Raw genomic sequence first — 20,272 nt, 5'->3', positions numbered from 1 at the left:
ATCATACTTACCAAATCTACTGGTGCCTTTTGGGCATGTAATGAACAGAATAGATGAGGGAGGCAAGTAGATGTGGTTTATTTGAATTTTCAGAAAGCTTTTGTTAAAGTTCCATTTAACAGATTATTGTACAAAATCATAGTACATGCGATTGATAATATACTGGCATTATTTGAGGATCAGTTGCCAACAGGAAACGGAGAATAGGAATAAATGGGAATACATGATTTTGGAGTTGATTGTGGTGATAAGTGGGGCTGGGGCTCTAAAGTTTCAGTACTTGGAGGCCTAGCTATTCCCAAAGTATGAAACATTTGGATGAGGGAATCAAGTATAATATTTACAGGTTTTGTTGATGACACAAAAACTATGTAGACGTGGTGAGGAGGATGTACAGAAGTTTATTGCACACAATTCTGGTCCCCCTGTTATAGGAAGGATATTGTTAATCTGGAAAGGGTGGAGAAAAAGATTTGCAAGGATATTGCAGAGACGGGTTGGTTTGAGTTATAAAGAGAGACTGGATAGCCTGGGGCTTTTCTCCCTGGAGCATCAGAGGCTGAGGGGTGACCTTATACAGGTTTATAAAATCATGCAAGGCATAGATAGGTGAATAACCAAAGTCTTTTCCCCAGGGTGGGAGAGTTTAGAACTAGAGAACATAGGTTTAACATGAGAGGGGAAAGAGACCTGACAGGCAATTTTCTTTTCTCAGAGGATGGCGCATGGATGGAATCAATTGCTTGAGGAAGTGGTAGAGGTGGATACAATTACAACATTTTGAAAGACTTTTGGACAGGTACGTGAGGTTTAGAGGGGCATGGGCCAAACACTGGCAAATAGGACCTGTTCGGTTTAGGTTACCTGATCAGCTTGGAAGAGTTGGACCAAAGGGTCTGTTTCTGTGCAGTCTGGCTCTATAAGCTTCACAGCAACTTAGAAAGGTTGAATGAGTGAGCAAATACATGGAAAGTGCAGTATAATGTGGATAAATGTGAAGTTGTCCACTTCAGTAAGAAAAACATAATGCCAGAGTATTATTTAAATAATGCTGATTGGGAAAGTTTGATTTACAAAGGAGCGTCAGTGTCCTTTACACTGTTCACTGAAATCAAACATGCAAGTGCAGCATGCAGTTAGGAAGGCAAATAATATATTTGCCTTTATTGTAAGAGAATTTGAGCGTAAGAGCAAGGATGTGCTAGTACAACTGTACAGAGCCTTGGTCAGACTATTCCTGGAGTATTTCCAATTATTATCTCGCGGTTTGCTTTCACATGGCTGAGGGAATGACTAACTGCAAGAATTTGGCTGGTGTGGGCAAATGGATGAAGTTGCTGCCTGTCAGGGTAGTACCATAACTAGCCTGGCCCATCCAGGAACCCAACCATCACGTCAAATTATGGGCGTTTTAGAAAACAGACATTCACAGCAAATCTGAAATTTCCTTATTATCCAACCAATGTTTCAGTAATCTCCAGTATCCAGCCATTTCACTGACTTTTATCACTAAGGAAGAACCTAACAAATTTTAGACATAAGAAGTACATTAAGCGGTTTCACCCAGAAAACCATGAAGTTGAAACACATCACTGTATTAATCTGCTAACAGATGTCCGTGGTGCTTCTAATGATCTACTGGCCTTATTGAGTCTGATTGAAGTTCAGTTATTAAGCTGCTCTGAGGTTTGTAAAACAGGGATATGGAGAACAAGACATTTCCTTCCACTTTGTCTTGTTTATATAAACCAGACATGAGAATTGTCTTACAATGAAACATTATTTCTGCTCCCTGAGAGTTGTCACTCACTCACATGATTGTATGCCTTTGATTACAAGTCATCTGAACTCTGATGGAATGGAAACTGCTCTGGGTTACAAAGGCCAGAAGATTGTGAGTAGAGATTTGTTTGGTCACATAATGCCTTCAGTGATTTGATGAATCTTGTGATGCAGAAAGTTGGGGCAATGTCCTCTTACAGCAGCATCCTGTACATCTGATCTTTTAGCTCCTTGTGCCTGTGCCAGCTCTTTATTCAATGAGGGCAGCTCCAGCTCTGTCCCCTGAGCTCTGCACATTTTTCCTTTTCAACTATATCTCTCATTTTCTGTTGAAAGGTACAACTGAATTTTCTTCCACCATCTTTTTAGCTCATACATTCCAGATCACAACAATTCACTGTGCAAACAAATACTGTTCCCTGCTGCATTTTTTGAAAAGTTTTCGTAAGTATGTTACTGTCATTCTTACTAGTGGAAGTGGTTTCTCTCTTTCTACTCTATCAAAGCTGATTTTGTTCAGTTTTCCCTGTGAAAAGTGATAAAACTGCCTAATCATGCTTCAGAAGCATGTTTAACCATCTGTCTCTGCACTATAAAACTGAAGTTGTTGAGGGTCACTTGAGGTAACCTAGGAATGAGTTTGAGACTTAGAAAGTCTATACTGTAGTGATCTAGGCTGGTGATGGTTGTACAATCTCTGAAGGGGCGGTTCTCTGCTGATCATATTCTGACTGCTAACACATTCAGTCTGTGACATGTGTCTCGGGATCATGCCTGATATCCATCTTTCCCTGGTCTCCATCCTCCTATAAAACCTAGGAAGGTACATTCAATAATACACAGTTTAAGAGCATACATTCCAACAATAAAAAGCATTAGCCTTAAAATTGTCATTCATTCACTTGTTTCAGTTTATGAATGAAAATGGAAAGGAGAACCATATTTGTACTTTTACCACACTTTTTATTCAAGAATTCTTATCATAAAGGAGTGAAGAGAAACAAATATGGCTTAAAACAATAACAAAAGAAATCAAGATTGTATATCATTAACTGAGGCATATTTATAGTCACCATTCTCCTCCATCTTGGTATCAAAGACATGGATGTATGTTCAGTAAGCATGAGAAAGTACTTAAAGATTCAGCCAAACAGACAGAAATCTTGGGTAAAATATTTAAGGCTTCCCAAAAGAAGCATGAACATGTCACGCAGTGGGTGAACTTTTCTGGTCCTGGTGGTAGCAAGCCTGGAGTTATGAGCGCACTTAATCAGGCAGGGTGGTGCCACCTCCTTCCCACTTCTGTTCAAATACAGTTCTCGGCAGGAAGTCTCAAGCTTGTCCTTCCTATCTTGCCACTAACTTAGATTAGATCCCCCTATGGTGTGGAAACAGGTCCTTCGGCCCAACCAGTCCACACTGACCCTCCGAAGAAAAGCCCACCCAGACCCATTTCCCTCTGACTAATGCACCTAACACTATGGACAATTTAGCATGGCCAATTCACCTGACCTGCACATCTTTGGACTGTGGGAGGAAACCAGAGCACCCGGAGGAAACCCACACAGACGCGGAACGAATGACAGTCACCCGAGGCAGGAATCAAACCTGGGTCCCTGGTGCTGTGAGGCAGCCGTGCTAACCACTGAGCCACTGTGCCACCCCAAAGCAGCACCCTCACAGGGATTGAAACCGGGGCCCTCAGATTAAAAGTCGGATGCGCTACCGGCTGAGTTATCCGGGCTCTGAAGCCCTTATGTGCTTAATTAATAATTATTTAAGGCTAATTCTTGCCTGGGCTGCAGAAATCTGAGCTCCAAGGGGGATGTAAAAGAGTCAGACTTTGTGACCAGTAAACCTGTCAATTGACAGGCAGGTTGCCTGTCAATTCAGGCGTCACTTGGTCTGTACTGGTTTCTGCACATACATGGACATAGGGTTGGCGAGTGGCTGTTGAAAACCATTCCTCAGTCCTTGTTTCTGGCACCCTGTACCCTCCTCCTTATCACATCTCCAGCCAAGCTTCCGATTGGATGGAACATCATGCCAAGTGGGATTTCTTCCTCTGGGGACTTGATTTCAGGGAAAGACCTGCTGTTCTCCAAACTGGAAAATAAGCTTGAACATCTCCCTCCTTTTCAGCAAACAAGCATGGTATCTGATGGAGCAGGAGCTTCAGGCCAATGAGTTAAAGTGAAGAAACAAATTTTTTGTTTTGCTGTTTATCATAAGCAGTGTGGTGAGATACTATTGAATGTAAACCACTTCCTGGCTTCACAAATCAAGCAATAGTGTACACCATCGCTGAATACATTTACGAGTAGCATAAAGATGAAGAGGACTATGAGGTTGAAATTAAATCTTTTTTAAGCCACCCATTTTTAAAACAGTAGACAAAACAATAAATTAAACTTCCAAAATGACTGGCAGAGTTGTATTTCTGTGTTGGATGAATCTGAGTAAAGCCACTCGTCTGCCCATGTAAATGCCTGCTTTATCTCCATTACACTTTTCCTGTGAATTCTTTGAATGTGTTGCCTCTTTTTAAATCTATGTAAGTAAGTTCTGCAAATCATTGCCCCAGTTCCTACAGACTGGTATCTGCATCGCCATCACATTGAAAAAGGTTCTAGAAACTTGCCAAATATCATGTGTCTGTGATTAAGCACTGGAACTTTATCCCTTGCACCTCCTGCAGCCTTTCATCCCATCAGCCAACTCCCCTTATTTGGTTCTACCCTTACATATCCAGACATAGCCTAAGAAACTCCTTTATTGTCTTTATCTCCTCCCAAACCTACACACTTTCCTCTGGAGTTGCTCCAGGATTTATGCTTAACTAGCACCTGTTTCTTATCTAGATGCTGCCAAAGACACGATATCAGGATTCAAAATGCGCTGATAATATCCAGTTCTATCATGTGATATCTCTTTTTCAAATCCCTCATTAACTCTATTTTGTTGGACTACAAGTTCCACATTCAGTCTGGAACCCCTAATTAAAACTAGGAAGCTCAAAGACATTGACTTTGTTCATTCCCTCTCTATCAATCCTATGATGGGAATACATTTGGAATACTGCATGCAGTTCTGGTCGCCACATTACCAAAAGGATATGGATGCTTTGGAAAGGGTGCAGAGGAGGTTCACCAGGATGTTGCCTGGTATGGAGGGCACTAACTATGAAGGGAAGTTGAGTAGATTAGGATTATTTTCATTATAAAGATGGAGGTTGGGGGGGGGGGGGGGTGTGGTGGAGGTGGCTGATTGAGGTCTACAAAATCATGAAGGATATAGGCAGGGTGGGTAGCAAGAAGGTTTTTCCCAGAGTGGAGGACTCAATTACTAGGAGAGTCATGGGTTCAAGATGAGAAGGAAAAGGTTTACAGGAAATATGTGTGGCAAGTTTTTTACGCAGAGGGTGGTGGGTGCCTGCGGCATGTTAGCATCATTTATGATATATTTAGGCAGATACATGAATGGGCAGGGAGCAGAGGGATATGGATCCTTAGAAAGTAGGGAACAAGTTTAGATAAAGGATCTGAATCTGTGCAGGCATGGAGGGCTGAAGGGCCTGCTCCTGTGCTGTAATGTTCTTTGTTCTTTGTTGTTTGACTCCAGCTCCCTTTCCAACCACTCTCTCAAACTGATCCACATTGTTGTCAATCGTGTATTTCATTAAACCTGGATTTCAGTTTGAGACAACCGATCTCCTGCCTATCACCAACATTTCCTATTACCCCTGCTGTAACCTTGTCTATCTTGACACTTGTCCTTCCCTTTCTGTTTCTAAAGACTTCATCCTTCCTTTACATCCAGGTCAGATCAATCCAATGCTTCTTTGGTTCCCATCTTCCAATAAAATACTATTCAAAACCCAACCATACCAAGTCCCTATCATTCATCATCTCTGCCCTTGACTGGGATCAGCTTCTGATCCACAAGTGCCTTACCAAGAAAATTCAATTTGTTGTTTAATCCTCCTTTTTCTCTAAAATCCATTCCACAATATTCAAACATGCTGCATTCCTCCAATTCTGGAAAATTAACCCTTTTCCTCCTTTCTTTCCTCTTATCCTATTTTAAGACCTGCCTTTTTTGTAAACACACTGTCAAAAATGGAAGCACAATCTCTACATTAGGTACCAAACTTTTCTCACCTTAAGTGCTCAATGTTTCAAGTGCTGCAATACTGATTATACTATTAGAGCATGATTGAGAACAGAGTAAAACTCTACACAATAGTCAGCTTCCAGTCTTTATTAAATACCAAGCTGTCAGCGTGTCATTCAGTGTAAATAAAAGGATGTAAAGCCGGGAAGGAATGCTTGTTGGAAAAGTTTCTGAGGTTTTCAGAGTTTTATAATCAAATAATGTAAGCATAACAGCAGATTACAATTACGTAACTTAGCATATGTTTCCAAGGACAATTCTATATGCATCAGGAATTAAACTCTAAGTAGGCAGCTCTTCCACTAGTCAGATCTCCACAGTGAGAGAAATGTCATGTTCTGATCATTATCAGTGCCATTTGGCTGATGATTTTGATTTTTATAAAGTTCAGATGCTTCAGTGGCAACAAAATAAAAGCAAAATCCGTCGAGGCAGCAGTTGATGTTGGCTATGCATTCTGTCATTTGATGGAAGGGGCACACCTGACGCAGCACAGTACAATCCACTTGCATGTGGCTCATCACAACTTGAACAAAAACTATTATGTTGAAAGGCAAAAAGCAAACAATAAAGACTACAGCATTTGCAACAATGATTCGCATTGTCTTCCTCATGTTCAAGCCTCCTGGGTTTGATATGTTTCTTTGCTGAAGTGATTTGATAATTCCGAATGAGCAAACAGCCACAATGATCAGTGGAATAGCTAAATGTAATATTAAATTTGGAATAACATAAACGCTTTTGCTGTATGCCTTTGCAATGCAGGTTATGTCTGAGTCTGTTCCACTGGTTTCATTGTGTGAAAAATGATACACAACTGAAAAACTAATGGTCCACACAATTGTAAAAATCCAGACCACAGCAGATACCACTGCTGCTTTTGTTGGTGATCTCAGTACCATTGCCTTAAATGGATATTTTATTGCAATGTACCTGTCTATACTTATGCAAGTAATAATAAATATGCTGATGCATATATTGATTCTGTACAGAATTTTAATCACTATACATGAAGTCTTATTAACATAAGTGTATTGATAACTGTAAATCTTGAAAGGCAAAGTAACAAGCACCACAAGGTCAGAAATAGCTAGGTTTGTCATATAAATTGTCGTTTCTGTCCATTTTTTAAATTTGCAGCAGTATGTTTGCAAGGCCAATGCATTGAGTATTAATCCAACGATAAGAGCAGGAATGTAGAGCACGAGCTGAAACCATTTGATACTTTCATGCACCTCACAGCTGCAGTTCATATTTGCGTGCTGATCTGCTTTAAAAGAAAATGTACAACAAAAAAGGGTATTTCATTAAATCTGTACCACCAATATTCAAATTGGAATGCTTAGTGCAAATCTTATCAGAGAAATTGTCCAATTAGCTCATTAAAGGAAGACTTTGAGAACCCACAACATTAAATGGAAGTGTAATTGAAAAGACATAGTAGAATGGTTAGCAAAGCTAGATCTCATGAAATACAGGGAGAACTAACCATTTGGATACAGAACTGGCTTGAAGGCAGAAAACAGAGGGTGTTAGTGGAGTGTGCTTTTCATACTGGAGGCCTGTGATAAGTGGTTTGTCACAAGGATCAGTGCTGGGTCCACTGCTTTTCATTATTTATAGAAATGATTTGGATGTGAACTTAGGAGATATGGTTGGTAAGTTTGCAGATGATGTCAAAATTGGAGGTGTAGTGGACAGCGGAGAAGGTTCCCTCAGACTACAATGGGATCTTGATCAGATGGAGCAATGAGCTGGGGAGTGGAAGATGGAGTTTAATTTAGATAAACACAAGATGCTGCATTTTGGGAAAACAAATCAGAGCAGGACCCATTCACTTAATGGTAAGGTCCTGGGGAGTGTTGCTGAACAAAGAGACCTTGGAGTTAACATTCCTGGTTCCTTGGTAGTGGAGTCACAGGTAGATAGGATAGTGAAAAAGATGTTTGGTATGCTTTTTTTTATTAGTCAGAGCATTGAATATAGGAGTTGGAAGGTCATATACAGGACATTGGTTAGGCCACTTTTGGAAAATTGTGTGCAATTCTAGTCTCTCTCCTATTAAAAGAATTCAGAAAAGATTTACAAGAATGTTGCCACGGTTGGAGGATTTGAGCTACAGGGAATGGCTGAATTGGCTGGGGCTGTTTCCCTGGAGTGTTGGAGGCTTAGAAATTTATAAAATCATGAGAAGCATGGGTAGGATAAATAGACAAGGTCTTTTCCTAGGGTGAGTCCAGAACTAGAGGGTATAGGTTTAGGTGAGAGGGGAAAAATGTAAAAAGGGACCTAAGGGGCAACATTTTCACACAGAGGATGGTGCGTGTATGGAATGAACTGACAGAGGAAGGGGTAGAGGTTGGTAAAATTACAATGTTTAAAAGGCATCAGGATGTGTATGTGAATAGAAAGGGCTTGGAGGGATATGGGCCAAGTGCTGGCAAATGGGAGTAGATTCAGTTAGGATATCTGGTCAGCATGGATGAGTTGAACTGAAGGATCTATTTCTGTGCTGTACGTTTCTATGACTCTTTGACATGGGAATAATATTCACTGAAACCTAGGTAGATAATTCTTTGCAATTAAAGTAAACTTTGCCTACAGCATTGAAATATGATTTAGAAACTTACCACTTGGAAATCAGATTGCAATTTGACACAGGTGGTCATCTCCTTCTGTTTAGGTTTCCAAATGGAACAATTTAATATGAAGCCAAGTTTAAAAGGTTTCCAGAAAGACAATTATATGGATTGAGACCTTTTGATACTCTTCAAAATATTATGATAAGGGAGGTAATGCTCCAGTCAGCCCTTTTCAACAATGAAAATGAGGTTATTTTGGATTTATCTTCATTCAGAGTCGAAACTCAGGTTTTTCATCTGTGCATCACAATCTGCACATGTCAACTTAGAACAACTTCTTTTCTAAATCCACTTAAACACATGATCTATTAAATTATCACCATCAAATATTAGTACTGGCTGCTTCTACATGATAGTATCTGCCAATATCTGACATGAAGGTATTGTATGTATACAATTCTTTGGAGGGGGCAGCATTTGCATGTTTGCAATACCACACAATTTTCCACTTACATAACAACCTAATGTGTGGGTTGATATTGGTAACTAGGGCAAACCAGTGGAAACTTAAGTTTTGACCTGAATTTCCCAAAAGTGTTCTTGGTAAGTAGCTATTTGGATATGCACTGCCTACTGTTATCACTGTGTGCTGCTTCTGCCTTAGATGAATGAAACATTCCCAGAAGCCCCTCTATTGATAGGTGCTGGTGTTTAGATACAGTGTAAATCCAATAAAGCAGCTTGTGTTTTCAAGGACTGATTGTGATCTCTTCAAACAGGTGTTTATGATCTCAGATGCAGTTTGCAGCGGTACTGCCATTTTCGCCCAAAAATCCTCTAAGGTCAGAAGGCATTCAGAAGTTGCTGGCTCAATGTTTTGTGTTGTTAAATACTTTAAGACAATGGCACAGGAGAAGAGAAAAGCTGAAATATTTTAATAGAGAGAGATTATGTGGTGCCTGAATGAATGTGGCAGTAGATGTCATTATATCGCTCAACTGGAATAGGATAGAAGTTATAATTGACAAGAAAAAAAATGCAAAGCTATAGAAAAAGCAGTGGGACTAATTAGTAGACACGACCTGGAATATTGTGCACAACGTTAGTTTCCTTATCAAAGGAAGAATGTATTTGCAAAGACAGTGTAGAATGTAAGCTGACTTGAGTAATTTCTGCAATAAATGTTTGATTAGATTAAGCCTATTTTCTATTGAGTTTTGAAAAAAATGTCTGGTAATGTTGTTCAAACACATAACATTTTGAGAGAGTGTGATAGAGTAAGTGCTGAGAAACACTTCTTGCCTGAAGAGTTAGAACATATTGCTATGCTATCAGGCTTAGTGGTTGCTAATCTAAGACAGAGATGAAGAGGCATTTATTCACTCAGAGGGTTGTGAGTCTTAGAAATTCCCTGCCTCAGAGTTCTGAATAGTCATTCGTTGCATTTATTCAACTATGTTTATTGAGCCAGATAGGAAAGAGGTACTTTCACAGGCTTCCTGGCAAAGTATGGGTTAGTTCCAGCTTGGCCTTCCAGTCCTCAAACATGAGGATTTACCATGTTGCAGGCCAATTTGGCCTTTCGAGAACCCATATCCTGCTAGTGGCATGGTAATGAGGCATAACACTCACAATGGATATCCTGCTAGCGCTAACAAGTGTTTGCCCAGCATATTCAGCTAGTTGGCAGGCCAACATCTATCTCAATACTCTGATAACATCAACTCTATAATGTAATCAATTTGTGAAGAAAGCCATTTTGTTGAAAGTCATTTGTACTATGTAAGCTAGCAATTTCTGAAAATAGTAACATTCATGGAATGGAGGGTTCCAACAGGTTTGTTACATTTGAAAGTTCCAATACATTAGTCACATATTAGTCACATTCAGTGCTGCCTAGGAATAAAGCAGGGCTTGTTGCAAGTTTACAACAGGATCATTTCAAGGGTTAGTGAGCAATCAGTTTTATCAATTGGTTGGAGGTGGTTAACAGTCAGTCAGGTATTTGGGAGCAAGGAAAAGAGGCTCCCTAGGAAAAGATGGTGCTGAAGAAGTCTCAGGAGGTGAAGTCACGTTTGTGGTTAGGGCTCAGGAAAATCCCTTGGCGCGGTGGGACTTGGAAGAAGCCATGTGCCATTAATAGTTCAGTGCAGCTGAGCATGAGGATTAAAGAAATGACATTTGCTTTGTTCAGTTCAGCAAGATTAGAACTCAGCAAAATGAAGTGATTGCACCAGTTCAATGAAGCTAACTGTCTGTGGATAGCAGAAATTGTGTCTGTGACTAGGTGCTGGAGTGCCGTTTCCAGAATTTAGGGGAGTGTCACCCCGGTTTTGAAAATGAATCATCAGAATGTTAACATTTGTGGATGCTGCTGAGGGTGTTCTAAAGTTAGGCCTTTGAAAATGAATGAGGAAGAATTCTTTCTCAGGTTTTTAAGAGATTCAGTGATTCACCATACCACTAACATGTGGAGGTTGCCGCAATGTAAGTGGGACCCGTCTTGATTTCACTTGCAATTGCTCTACTGTGGGTGTTTGATCACAATGTGTCTGTTACCCACATTTATCTCAGTTTAGTTCTAATTGGGTGTTAAAATATTTTAAAATTGTTCATATAGTAGATTGCATTATTGTCCAACATTTGTGTAGTAACATTTATTGTTTGTTCAAAACTGTGGAAGGCTGTGGCTTTATTTTCTTAGTAAGTACTTGGGAGCTCACACGTTATCAATTTTAGAAAAAAGGTATTGGTCCCAAGCCAGCTGGTAATGTAGATTTGACAGTCAGTTTTGGGGCGATAACATAGTCCAGAGTTAAAATTTGATGGATAGGTAAAGAAGAAATTGAAATGAATGGCACCAAAGTGGGATTCAGTATGGCCAAAGAAGGAAGCATTTGAAATTTCTGACTTGCCTTACTGAACAGAGATAAGTATCCAACAATTGTTATCTCTCTGACAACCCTGGAAAAAGGACAATTGTGACACATTGGCTGAGAGTGAATTGTATGCAATGATACAAGTAACACCACACTTATGCATCTGAGCAAATATTAGGGTTTGTTTCAGACAGAAGAAAATATTTAACAAATGCTAACACATCAGTTAATATAGGGCATACTTAAAACTGTTGGTGATTATTACTGTACTAGAACTAGAATATAGAATAGTACAGCACAGAACATTATAATGTAAACCTGGTGTTGTTCAAGTGGCCATTGCCATTAAGACCGTTGTTACTATTTCAGTAAAATACTCATGGCTTAACGCAGGATGCTGCTTGTTTGGCACCTTACCCATGCTCTACAACAATGCATGTTAATCACTCATAATTTATTAATAACATGTAACACGTAAGTTTATGTTTAAACCAATTTTCAGCTCATTTCGTTTTTACAGATAGCTAGCAATAAGCTGAATTTGTTCCTTCTGTGCTGAAACCATTCCACAATTCTATTATTGTATATCTTGTACATAAATCACCCGATACCACTGCGATTTTCTCTTAAAAGTGCATGCTTACCGTTCAAAGAACTCTAGGAATGTTTTCAGAATTGGATCCCTCTTCTATCTACGGAAACAATGGATTGAAATGAAAGGATGATTATGAGTTTTTTGGACTTTGTACAAGTATGTGCTTATGGCATTTCCACAGGGCAGAATTGGGGGTGAAGGTGGGACTAGAAGTGCTCTCACAATATCATGATGCAACTTTTCTGAAAGGTCAGTGGAAAATTTGCAGACCACTTCTCTTCAGATTTCAATAATCTGCTCATTTCAGGAATCAGTCATGGACCTTAAAATCAGTCGAATCTTACAGTCAGCAGTTCATCACAAAATCATGTGGGTCATGGAAGCACTATTCTGAAGGGTGAGAGAATGCATTCACATTGAGATCAGTGCTCATACTAATGGCAAAGGTGATATTGAGCTTTGCCTTTATTGAGGGATTCTCCGAGGTCAGTAGTCAGTACCAACTCCATGGAGAGTTGTAAGTTATCAACTAAATCTGAGGGGTACTGGGGCTGAGAGCTTAATGCAGTTTAAGGGTAACATTCAAATCAAGGGAGTTTGCATCTGAATTGCGTAAGGATTGGGCAAAAGTATGAGGTTTTTGGGTGATTTTTTTTCTAATACATAGTGGTGACCTTTGTTTTGGGGAGAAGTGAAGATTAAATCATGGAGGAATTTAAATTGGACAGATCAGTCAAGGTGTTGTGTCATTTTTCCTAGCTGAGAATTTCAGGACGCTTACTTCAATAAATGGGTTTGTAGTTCTGCCACAGCCTATATCGGTGTGATTTTGCTCTTTTTAAAAACCTTGAAGTCCAAGAACCATTGTAAAAGGGCAACCAAAATTGGAACCACTTATATGTCCATGAATAATATGTACTCATTCCCCAAATGGCAGCCGAAAGATCAACTTCATGTCCCCCTAATGGCAATTAGATCTCAACCCTTTCTATCTATTTCAAGTAATTTATGTAATTGTAAATGCTATCTGCATTCGGAAAAAGAACCTTTAGCTGTTTCTTTTAGAAATATCTTTTGCAAGGACCTTAGTTGCTGATGCATTATGAGCCAAATCTTCCAGTCCGTGTCAAAACTCCAGTCTCTGACACTGAACAGATAAATAAGCTATCCAGTTACCTTGTCCTGATTTTTCTGGTCAGTTTTCCAAAATTCCTTCCATGCACAAAACCCCAAGGCATCAGCGAAAGGACTCCACAGAGTAACCATGCCTTCTATACTGTATTCTGGTCAGGAACCGTTTAAATGTACCACTGTGTTGATGTGAGCGTATGAATGAATTGGGAGCAAGCACGCAAGGGGTTCTGGTGGCAGCTGGATGCATGACAGATGGTTGAGGTTTGTTCAGGGCTCAGGGGGAATCATGGGGTCAGGAGGAAGTTGTAGGATGGAGCTGTCTTTACCCGAATTACTACACTATTCTACTATCTTTATTTTTCTCTTTAGGTTCCGCAATCGCTCTTCAGCTAAACAATACCAGTCTCCTCTTTTCGTTGAAAGCCTTATCCATAATGCTAGTTTTATGTTTCACCAGGGCAGCAATCCCACCCTCGTTTAAGAGGAGCTTATCCCTATAGAATAGCTTCCTCCTTTCCAAGTACTGGCAATAGGACCCCATGAATCAAAACCTTTCCTCACACACCATGCCATTCATTGTTTGTCCAACCTGCAGTTCTTGTTCTCATCTACATGGGCAGCACTCTTACCTGTTGGTCAATGGCTGAGCTGTCTCCATCATTACACTACGGTCTGGATCGTCATATTTGCCTGACTCACAGTCACACTACCCCGTTCCCCAACTATGGAACCGCAACAAAGTTTCAATCAACCTTAGGGGTTTGACTGCGTTCTGGAACAAAGTATTTAGTTAACCCGCTTCCTTTTTGATGTCAAACAATGTTTGTAACTCAGACTCCAACGCAGCAATTCCAGGTCAAAACAGCTGAAGTCATGGACAGTCATAGAAGAGAACAGCAGGAGTAGGCCATTTTAGCCTTCGAGTCTGCTTCAAATTTAATTCCGAACATGCCTGATCATCCAGGTTAATACTCTAATCCCAACTCCCCCCTATATTCCTTGATCCTTTTATCCGCAAACACTGTATCAACCTCCTTCTCGAAAGAACATAATGTTTTTGCCTCAAACACTTTCTGTGGTAGTGAATTCCACCACTCTCTGGGTCAGAAATTTCTCCTCATCTCCTCATCTAAAAGATTTACCTCTTCTGCTTAAACTATGATGTCTGGCTCTAGACTGCCCCTTCTTTGAGAACCTCATTCCTGCATCTAACCTGTTACAATTTTATAGGATTCGATGAGGTTCCCCCCATTATTCCTTTAGTCCTAACCAAATGCATTTCTCCCCATACATCAGTCTGGTTAACTCAGGAATCAATGTGGTAAACTTTCACTGCATTCCCTCTATAGCAAAAACATTCTTCCTTTGATAAGGAGACCAAAACTGCAGTGTGGCCTCACCAAGGCTCTGTATAATTGCAGTAAGGTATCCCTGTTCCTGTTCTCAAATCCTCTTGCTATGAAGGCCAATGCACAGTTTGCCTTCTTTACTGCCTGCTACACCGGCATGCTTACTTTCAGCAACTGTTTCATGAGGACACTTAGGTCTTGTTGAACATTTCCCTCTCTCAGTTTACAGCCATTCAAATAATGCCTTCCTATTTTTGCTACCAAAGTGGAGAACCTCACATTTTTCCACACTATATACTGCACCTGCCATGCATTTGTCCACTCACTCAGCTTGTCTAAATCACAGTGTGACATCACTGCATCCTCTTCACAGCTCACTCATCCACCCTGTTTTGTGCAAATTTTGAGACATTGTTAGTTCTCTCATCTAAATCATTAACATATATTGTGGATAGCTGGGGTCCTAGTGCCAATCCCTGTAGCATCCCTCTAGTCACTGTTGCCATTCGGAAAATGACACATTTATTCCTGCTCTTTGTTTCTTGTCTGCTAACTAATTTTCTACACTGCCAAACCTCATGCCCTTTAGTTTTACATATTAATTTTTTATGTGAGACTTTGTCAAAAGCCTTCTGAAAGTCAGCACTCACTCACCTCAGATATAGTTGTCCAGCATCACAATGTATTCACAAATTGCTACATGATGCAGTCACAGCACACCCTGACATGTCTGTCTCAATTTATTTATGTCATCACTTAACTAGTTACTGATTTTGCAAAGAAAGAGCATCTTATAGTTCATAAGCTTGGAAGCAGAAGAAGAACTCTCACCTAACTACTGAAGGTGAGACAAAATAACAGATCCTCCTTCCAATTCTGTACCAATTTCGTACTTGGACCAAATTCCTGATGAAGCACTTGCGTTCACCAAACATGCTATTTCTATATTTCTGTTGGCAAAACAAAATGTCAGTGACAAAGGCTTTCTGCTTGCTCGCATGTAAATGGTTCCAGGTCGATGAACAGCTTGTGGGTGTGAACAAGAGAGCTTTTGGATCTTTGGAAAATAATATGTTGTCTTTGTCGTTGCATTGAAAAGCATCTAAAACTTGAAGAAAGTTAGTTGATTTTATTTCACCAGTCACTGTAAATTCTGGTTTTTAACCAATAAGTGAGAGATTTCAATGTTTGTGAACCAATTGCTGTGTGCCTCCTATAAGGAAGGGAATGCATCTGAAGAGAGTGAAAGAGATCAACGAACAAACAGTCCTGACAAACCAAAAGGATCATCTCAGTCAACCCTGTGGATAGGAGCCATGGAATTGTCTTCCCATTGTCCATGCATCTCAAACAACAATTTTTTTTTATTTAGCCTGTGTCTATCTGCTCGTACATGCAGGGAGAATTTATACATGGCATTGAAATTTTAACTAGAGTTGAGAGTGTGGTGCTGGAAAAGAACAGCAGGTCAGGCAGCATCCAAGGGGCAGGAGATTTGATGTTTTGGGCAAAAGCCCTTCTTGACGAAAGGCCTTTGCTTGAATTCTCCTGGTCCTCTCATGCTGCCTGACCTGCTGTGCTTCCTCAGCACCACACTCTCGACTCTAGTCTCCAGCATCTGCAGTCCTCACTTTCGCCTAGTTGAAAATTAATAGTGGAGCTATGTGTTAATGGTTCATAATTGTTTACCTGAAGCTAGAATCTAGTTATTGCAATAGCTAGTAAGGTAAAAACAATGACTGCAGATGCTGGAAACCAGATTCTGGATTAGTGGTGCTGGAAGAGCGCAGCAGTTCAGGCAGCATCCAAGGAGCAGCGAAATCAATGTTTCGGGCAAAAGCCCTTCACCAGGAAACCTGATGAAGGGCTTTTGCCCGAAACATCGATTTCACTGCTCCTTGGATGCTGCCTGAACTGCTGTGCTCTTCCAGCACTACTAATCCAGCAATAGCTAGTAAGTCTTACTAAGTACAAAAAAACTGATACACCTTTTCTATCAACCTGGGTCTAAAAAGACAGATAAATTAGGAAATTTTGCGCACTTAATTTTTAAATTTTGTGATGAGTCTGGGAATAGTGGGGCTTGATTTCTAGTTTGCTATCCAAATGAATTGTAACAATCATTAGTTCTTATTTCATATGGATAATCCCAATTTAAAATGTACGTCCTACAGATATGGAGTCATAGATTCAAAGAGTCATAGAGCAGTACAGCATGGAAGCAGACACTTCGGTCCAACCTGGCCAGATATCTCAAACAATCTAGACTCATTTGCCAGCATTTGGCCGTATCCCTCTAAATCTTTCCTATTCGTACACCAATCCAGGTACCTTTTAAATGTTGCAATTGAACTAGCCTCCACTACTTCCTCTTGCAGCTCATTCCATACACACACAGTCCTCTGTATGAAAAAGATGACCCTTGGGTCCCTTTTAAATCTTTCCCCTCTCACCTTAAATCTATGCCCAGTAGTTTTGGACTCTGCTACCCTAGAGAAAAGATCTTGGCTATTCACCCTATCCATGCCTCTTATTATTTTGTAAATTTCTATAAGGTCACCCCCTCAATCTCTGACACACCAGAGAAAAGAGCCCCAGCCTTTTCAGCCTCTCACTATTGTTCAAGCCCTCGAACCCTGGCAACATCCTTTTAAATCTTTTCTGAATCCTCTCAAGTTTTGTAACATCCTTTCGACAGGAAGGAGAACAGAATTGCACACAATATTCCTAAAGTGGCCTAATCAATGTCCTGTGTAGCTGCAACATGACCTTCCAAGTCCTACACTCAATGCACTGACTAGTAAAGGTAAGCATACCAAACACCTTCTTCACTATCCTGTCTCCCTGCAACTCTACTTTCAAAGAACTGTGAACGAGCAATCCAAGGTCTCTTTGTTCAACAATACTACCCAGCATCTCACCGTCAAGTGCATGAGTCCTGCCTTGATTTGCCTTTCCAAAATGCAGCACCTCACATTTATCTAAATTACCTAAATTAAACTCCATCTACCTTTCCTCAGCCTACCAGTCCATCTGATCAAGGTCCCTTTGTACTGTGAGGTTATCTTCTTGGCTGTCTACTACACTTCTAATTTTGGTGTCATCTGCAAACTTACTAGCCATCCTTCCTATACTTACATTTAAATCATTTATATAAATGAAAAAAAGCAGTGTATCCAGCACCAATCCATATGGCACACTGTCGGTCATAGGCCTCCAGTCTGAAAAACAATCCTCCACCACCACCCTCTGTGAGAGAAAAATATCCAAATAATATTAAAATATGGTTACCTGAGTCCCAAATGTGTGAAACTCATAGAGGTCGAAACAAATCTAAAATCTCTGTTTAATGCATAGGTATGTATGGTAATTTTTAGATCATGTGATCAGAGGGCCAGCCACTCCTATTTGAATTCCCAACTTTGGTATAAGGGCTACCTGTTATAATGAAGGTGTCTATTCAAATATATGGTATGGTGTTGATCTGGATAGTTGGACCTTACGTCTCAGCAATGTTTTGTTTATAGTCAAAGTTAAGGTTCAAGCAAGATGACAGGCCTAATATTCTTCTATCTAATTGTAGTTTTAATTATTGGGTGCTTCTAATGTATGTTTATGTATAATGTAGTAGAGATAATAATAAAATACCTACTTTTAGGTGCTTGTATTTTCTTATCACCACTTTCACATTATTGTTGAGGATTTCAACCATATTGCTTTTGCACACTAGTTAAAATATTACTTCTCTGTGAGTTTTTCAGAAATATAACTTTTTAAAGGATTTTATGATGGGCAATGGCAATATTACACATTTTTAGAAACCTGCATTAAAAGTTACATTTTTAAATCTTGACCTGAGTCAAAATGGACCCTGACGTTTTACAACTACATTGTTTGTCAAGCTTCCAGAAGGTTCCAAGTAGATTATAAATGGATCAACTTTTTCTATGGTTTTGGCAGGCAAGAAAAGGTGGCCAACGTGTAATTGGACTTAGACAAAGCAGTGAATCAGTTTGAGATAAGGCAACTTATGATCCTTACCATTGAACCAATTTTGGATCCAACTTCTCTTTTGCCTATGTGTTCAATTTATTTTCCTGACTAGTCTGCCATTGGGTCCTTGTCAAAAACTTTGCTAAAATCCATCTGGTCTGCCGACAATGTTCTATTTCCATTGATTGTTCTTGTTACCATCTCAAAACAGTCTATCATATTAAACAGTTGTGACAAACCTATGCTGACTGCTCATGATTAATCTGTACTTTTCTAAATGACAATTTATATTGACCCACAGAATGTTTCCAGCAATTGCCCACAAGGTCAGACTGGCTGATTTGCAATTACTCCTTGCCTGCCTTTTTACACATGATTGCATTAACAGTCTTCCAGTCCTCCAACATCATACCTGTAACCAGACAGGATAGGATAATTATGGTTAAAGCCTCCATTATTTCCAAACTTGCTTCACCAAGAAACTTGGAATGCTATCTTCCAAGCTTTAATTCCTTTTCCATTGTTCCTGGAACCACATAAGATCATCCTTGTCCCATTCCTCCAATGGAATAGAAATGAAGTCTCCTTAGATTGAAACTGAGACAAATTTCTTGGGACTGAACGGGTAAGAGTTTTTAAAATTCTTTTATATTTTTACTGCTATGCCAAGTCGAGGGTGTTTAATGCTGGCATTATGTTACTGGAATTGATTTTTTTTATTATACAGTCGTAGAGGCATAGAGATATGCAACATGGAAACAGATCCTTTGTCCAACTCATCCAGGCCAAAAAGGTATCCTAAATTCATTGCTCAGAACAATAATTCCCACCTTAAATGGGATTATTGAATACAACTTTAGAAAATAATTTCTTTAGTCCCTGAGTTGTGGAAGCATGTAGGTTCAAATTTCATTTTGAAAAAGAACTTAAAAAAGTAAGGTAACATTTCTGTACAATGCTGACATGGTGCTGTAGTCTTAAACAGAAATTTTATCCACTTGCTCAAGAGCTGGTGAACATTCACATGCTATCATTTAAACTATAAATTTAGGTAGGTTGATCTCTAATCCTCTCTCAATCATTTGCCAAAAGCAAGTTTTCATTTACTTCTTTATTTATTGCTCAGTGGTCTTTGCTGTTCATAAAATTGACTGCCACGCCTCAACAACTGCATTTTGAAAATAATTATTTTGTTGTTAAATGCTTTGGGGCATCCTAAAGACATGATAAAGTGCTGCAAGATTGCTAGCCTTGATTAGAAAGTAACATACAGATATAATTATGTGCTCAGGTTTCATCTGCAAACCTTCAGATTCTCACATTACTTGATTACAGAATTAGAGTTTCCAGCTGCTATATTTTAGAAAAAGAATGTTCATTGAAATATATCTAGAAATTACTCACCAGTCAGCAGTAAGACTTATTGGAACAAATCATAATCCTTGTTTAATTGCTGATTGTTCCATAGAAATATCCGATTCACCACCACACCTTAAATCAAGAAATGTCGTCAATGTCGAGCAAGAGAGCAAGTTGCAAAAATACAGGAAATACAACCCACGTGAGATGAGATACTAAGAATTCAATAAATGCATTCTTAACCTTTCATTAAAAGACTGCCAGTTTAAGATTTACAGCAGGGTTTGAAGATATAATCAGTAGGAAATGGTGCCCTTGAATATGTTATATATCTGAGACATTATTTATAACTTAAATATCAAAGCATCAAAAATGTACAGAACTTAGGAAACGTTACAGAGAAAAGAAGAGTAGAGTATATGAAAA

General features: G+C 39.5%; 1 protein-coding gene across 4 annotated transcripts; it reads right to left on the bottom strand.

The window, feature by feature from the left end:
• Positions 1-6,037: 6,037 nt before the first annotated feature.
• LOC122555812 (G-protein coupled receptor 35-like) lies at positions 6,038-20,027 on the bottom strand. 4 transcript variants are annotated; one of them, XM_043701977.1, is made up of 4 exons: positions 19,892-20,027; positions 15,326-15,444; positions 12,061-12,108; positions 6,038-7,225 (listed from the first exon to the last, which is right to left on the bottom strand). In XM_043701977.1, the coding sequence occupies exon 4, from the start codon at positions 7,206-7,208 to the stop codon at positions 6,258-6,260; it is 951 nt and encodes a 316-aa protein (XP_043557912.1). In that variant the 5' UTR covers positions 7,209-7,225; positions 12,061-12,108; positions 15,326-15,444; positions 19,892-20,027; the 3' UTR covers positions 6,038-6,257. The 4 variants fall into 4 exon arrangements, with proteins under 4 accessions (XP_043557912.1, XP_043557911.1, XP_043557910.1 ...); XM_043701976.1 differs by having other exon boundaries at positions 6,038-7,222; XM_043701975.1 differs by lacking the exon at positions 15,326-15,444.
• Positions 20,028-20,272: the final 245 nt, after the last annotated feature.

Source organism: Chiloscyllium plagiosum, chromosome 13 (genome assembly GCF_004010195.1).
Source record: "Chiloscyllium plagiosum isolate BGI_BamShark_2017 chromosome 13, ASM401019v2, whole genome shotgun sequence".
NCBI lineage: Eukaryota > Metazoa > Chordata > Chondrichthyes > Orectolobiformes > Hemiscylliidae > Chiloscyllium > Chiloscyllium plagiosum.
Note: the sequence above shows the minus strand (reverse complement) of the source record. Positions and strands in the feature narration are given on the sequence as shown.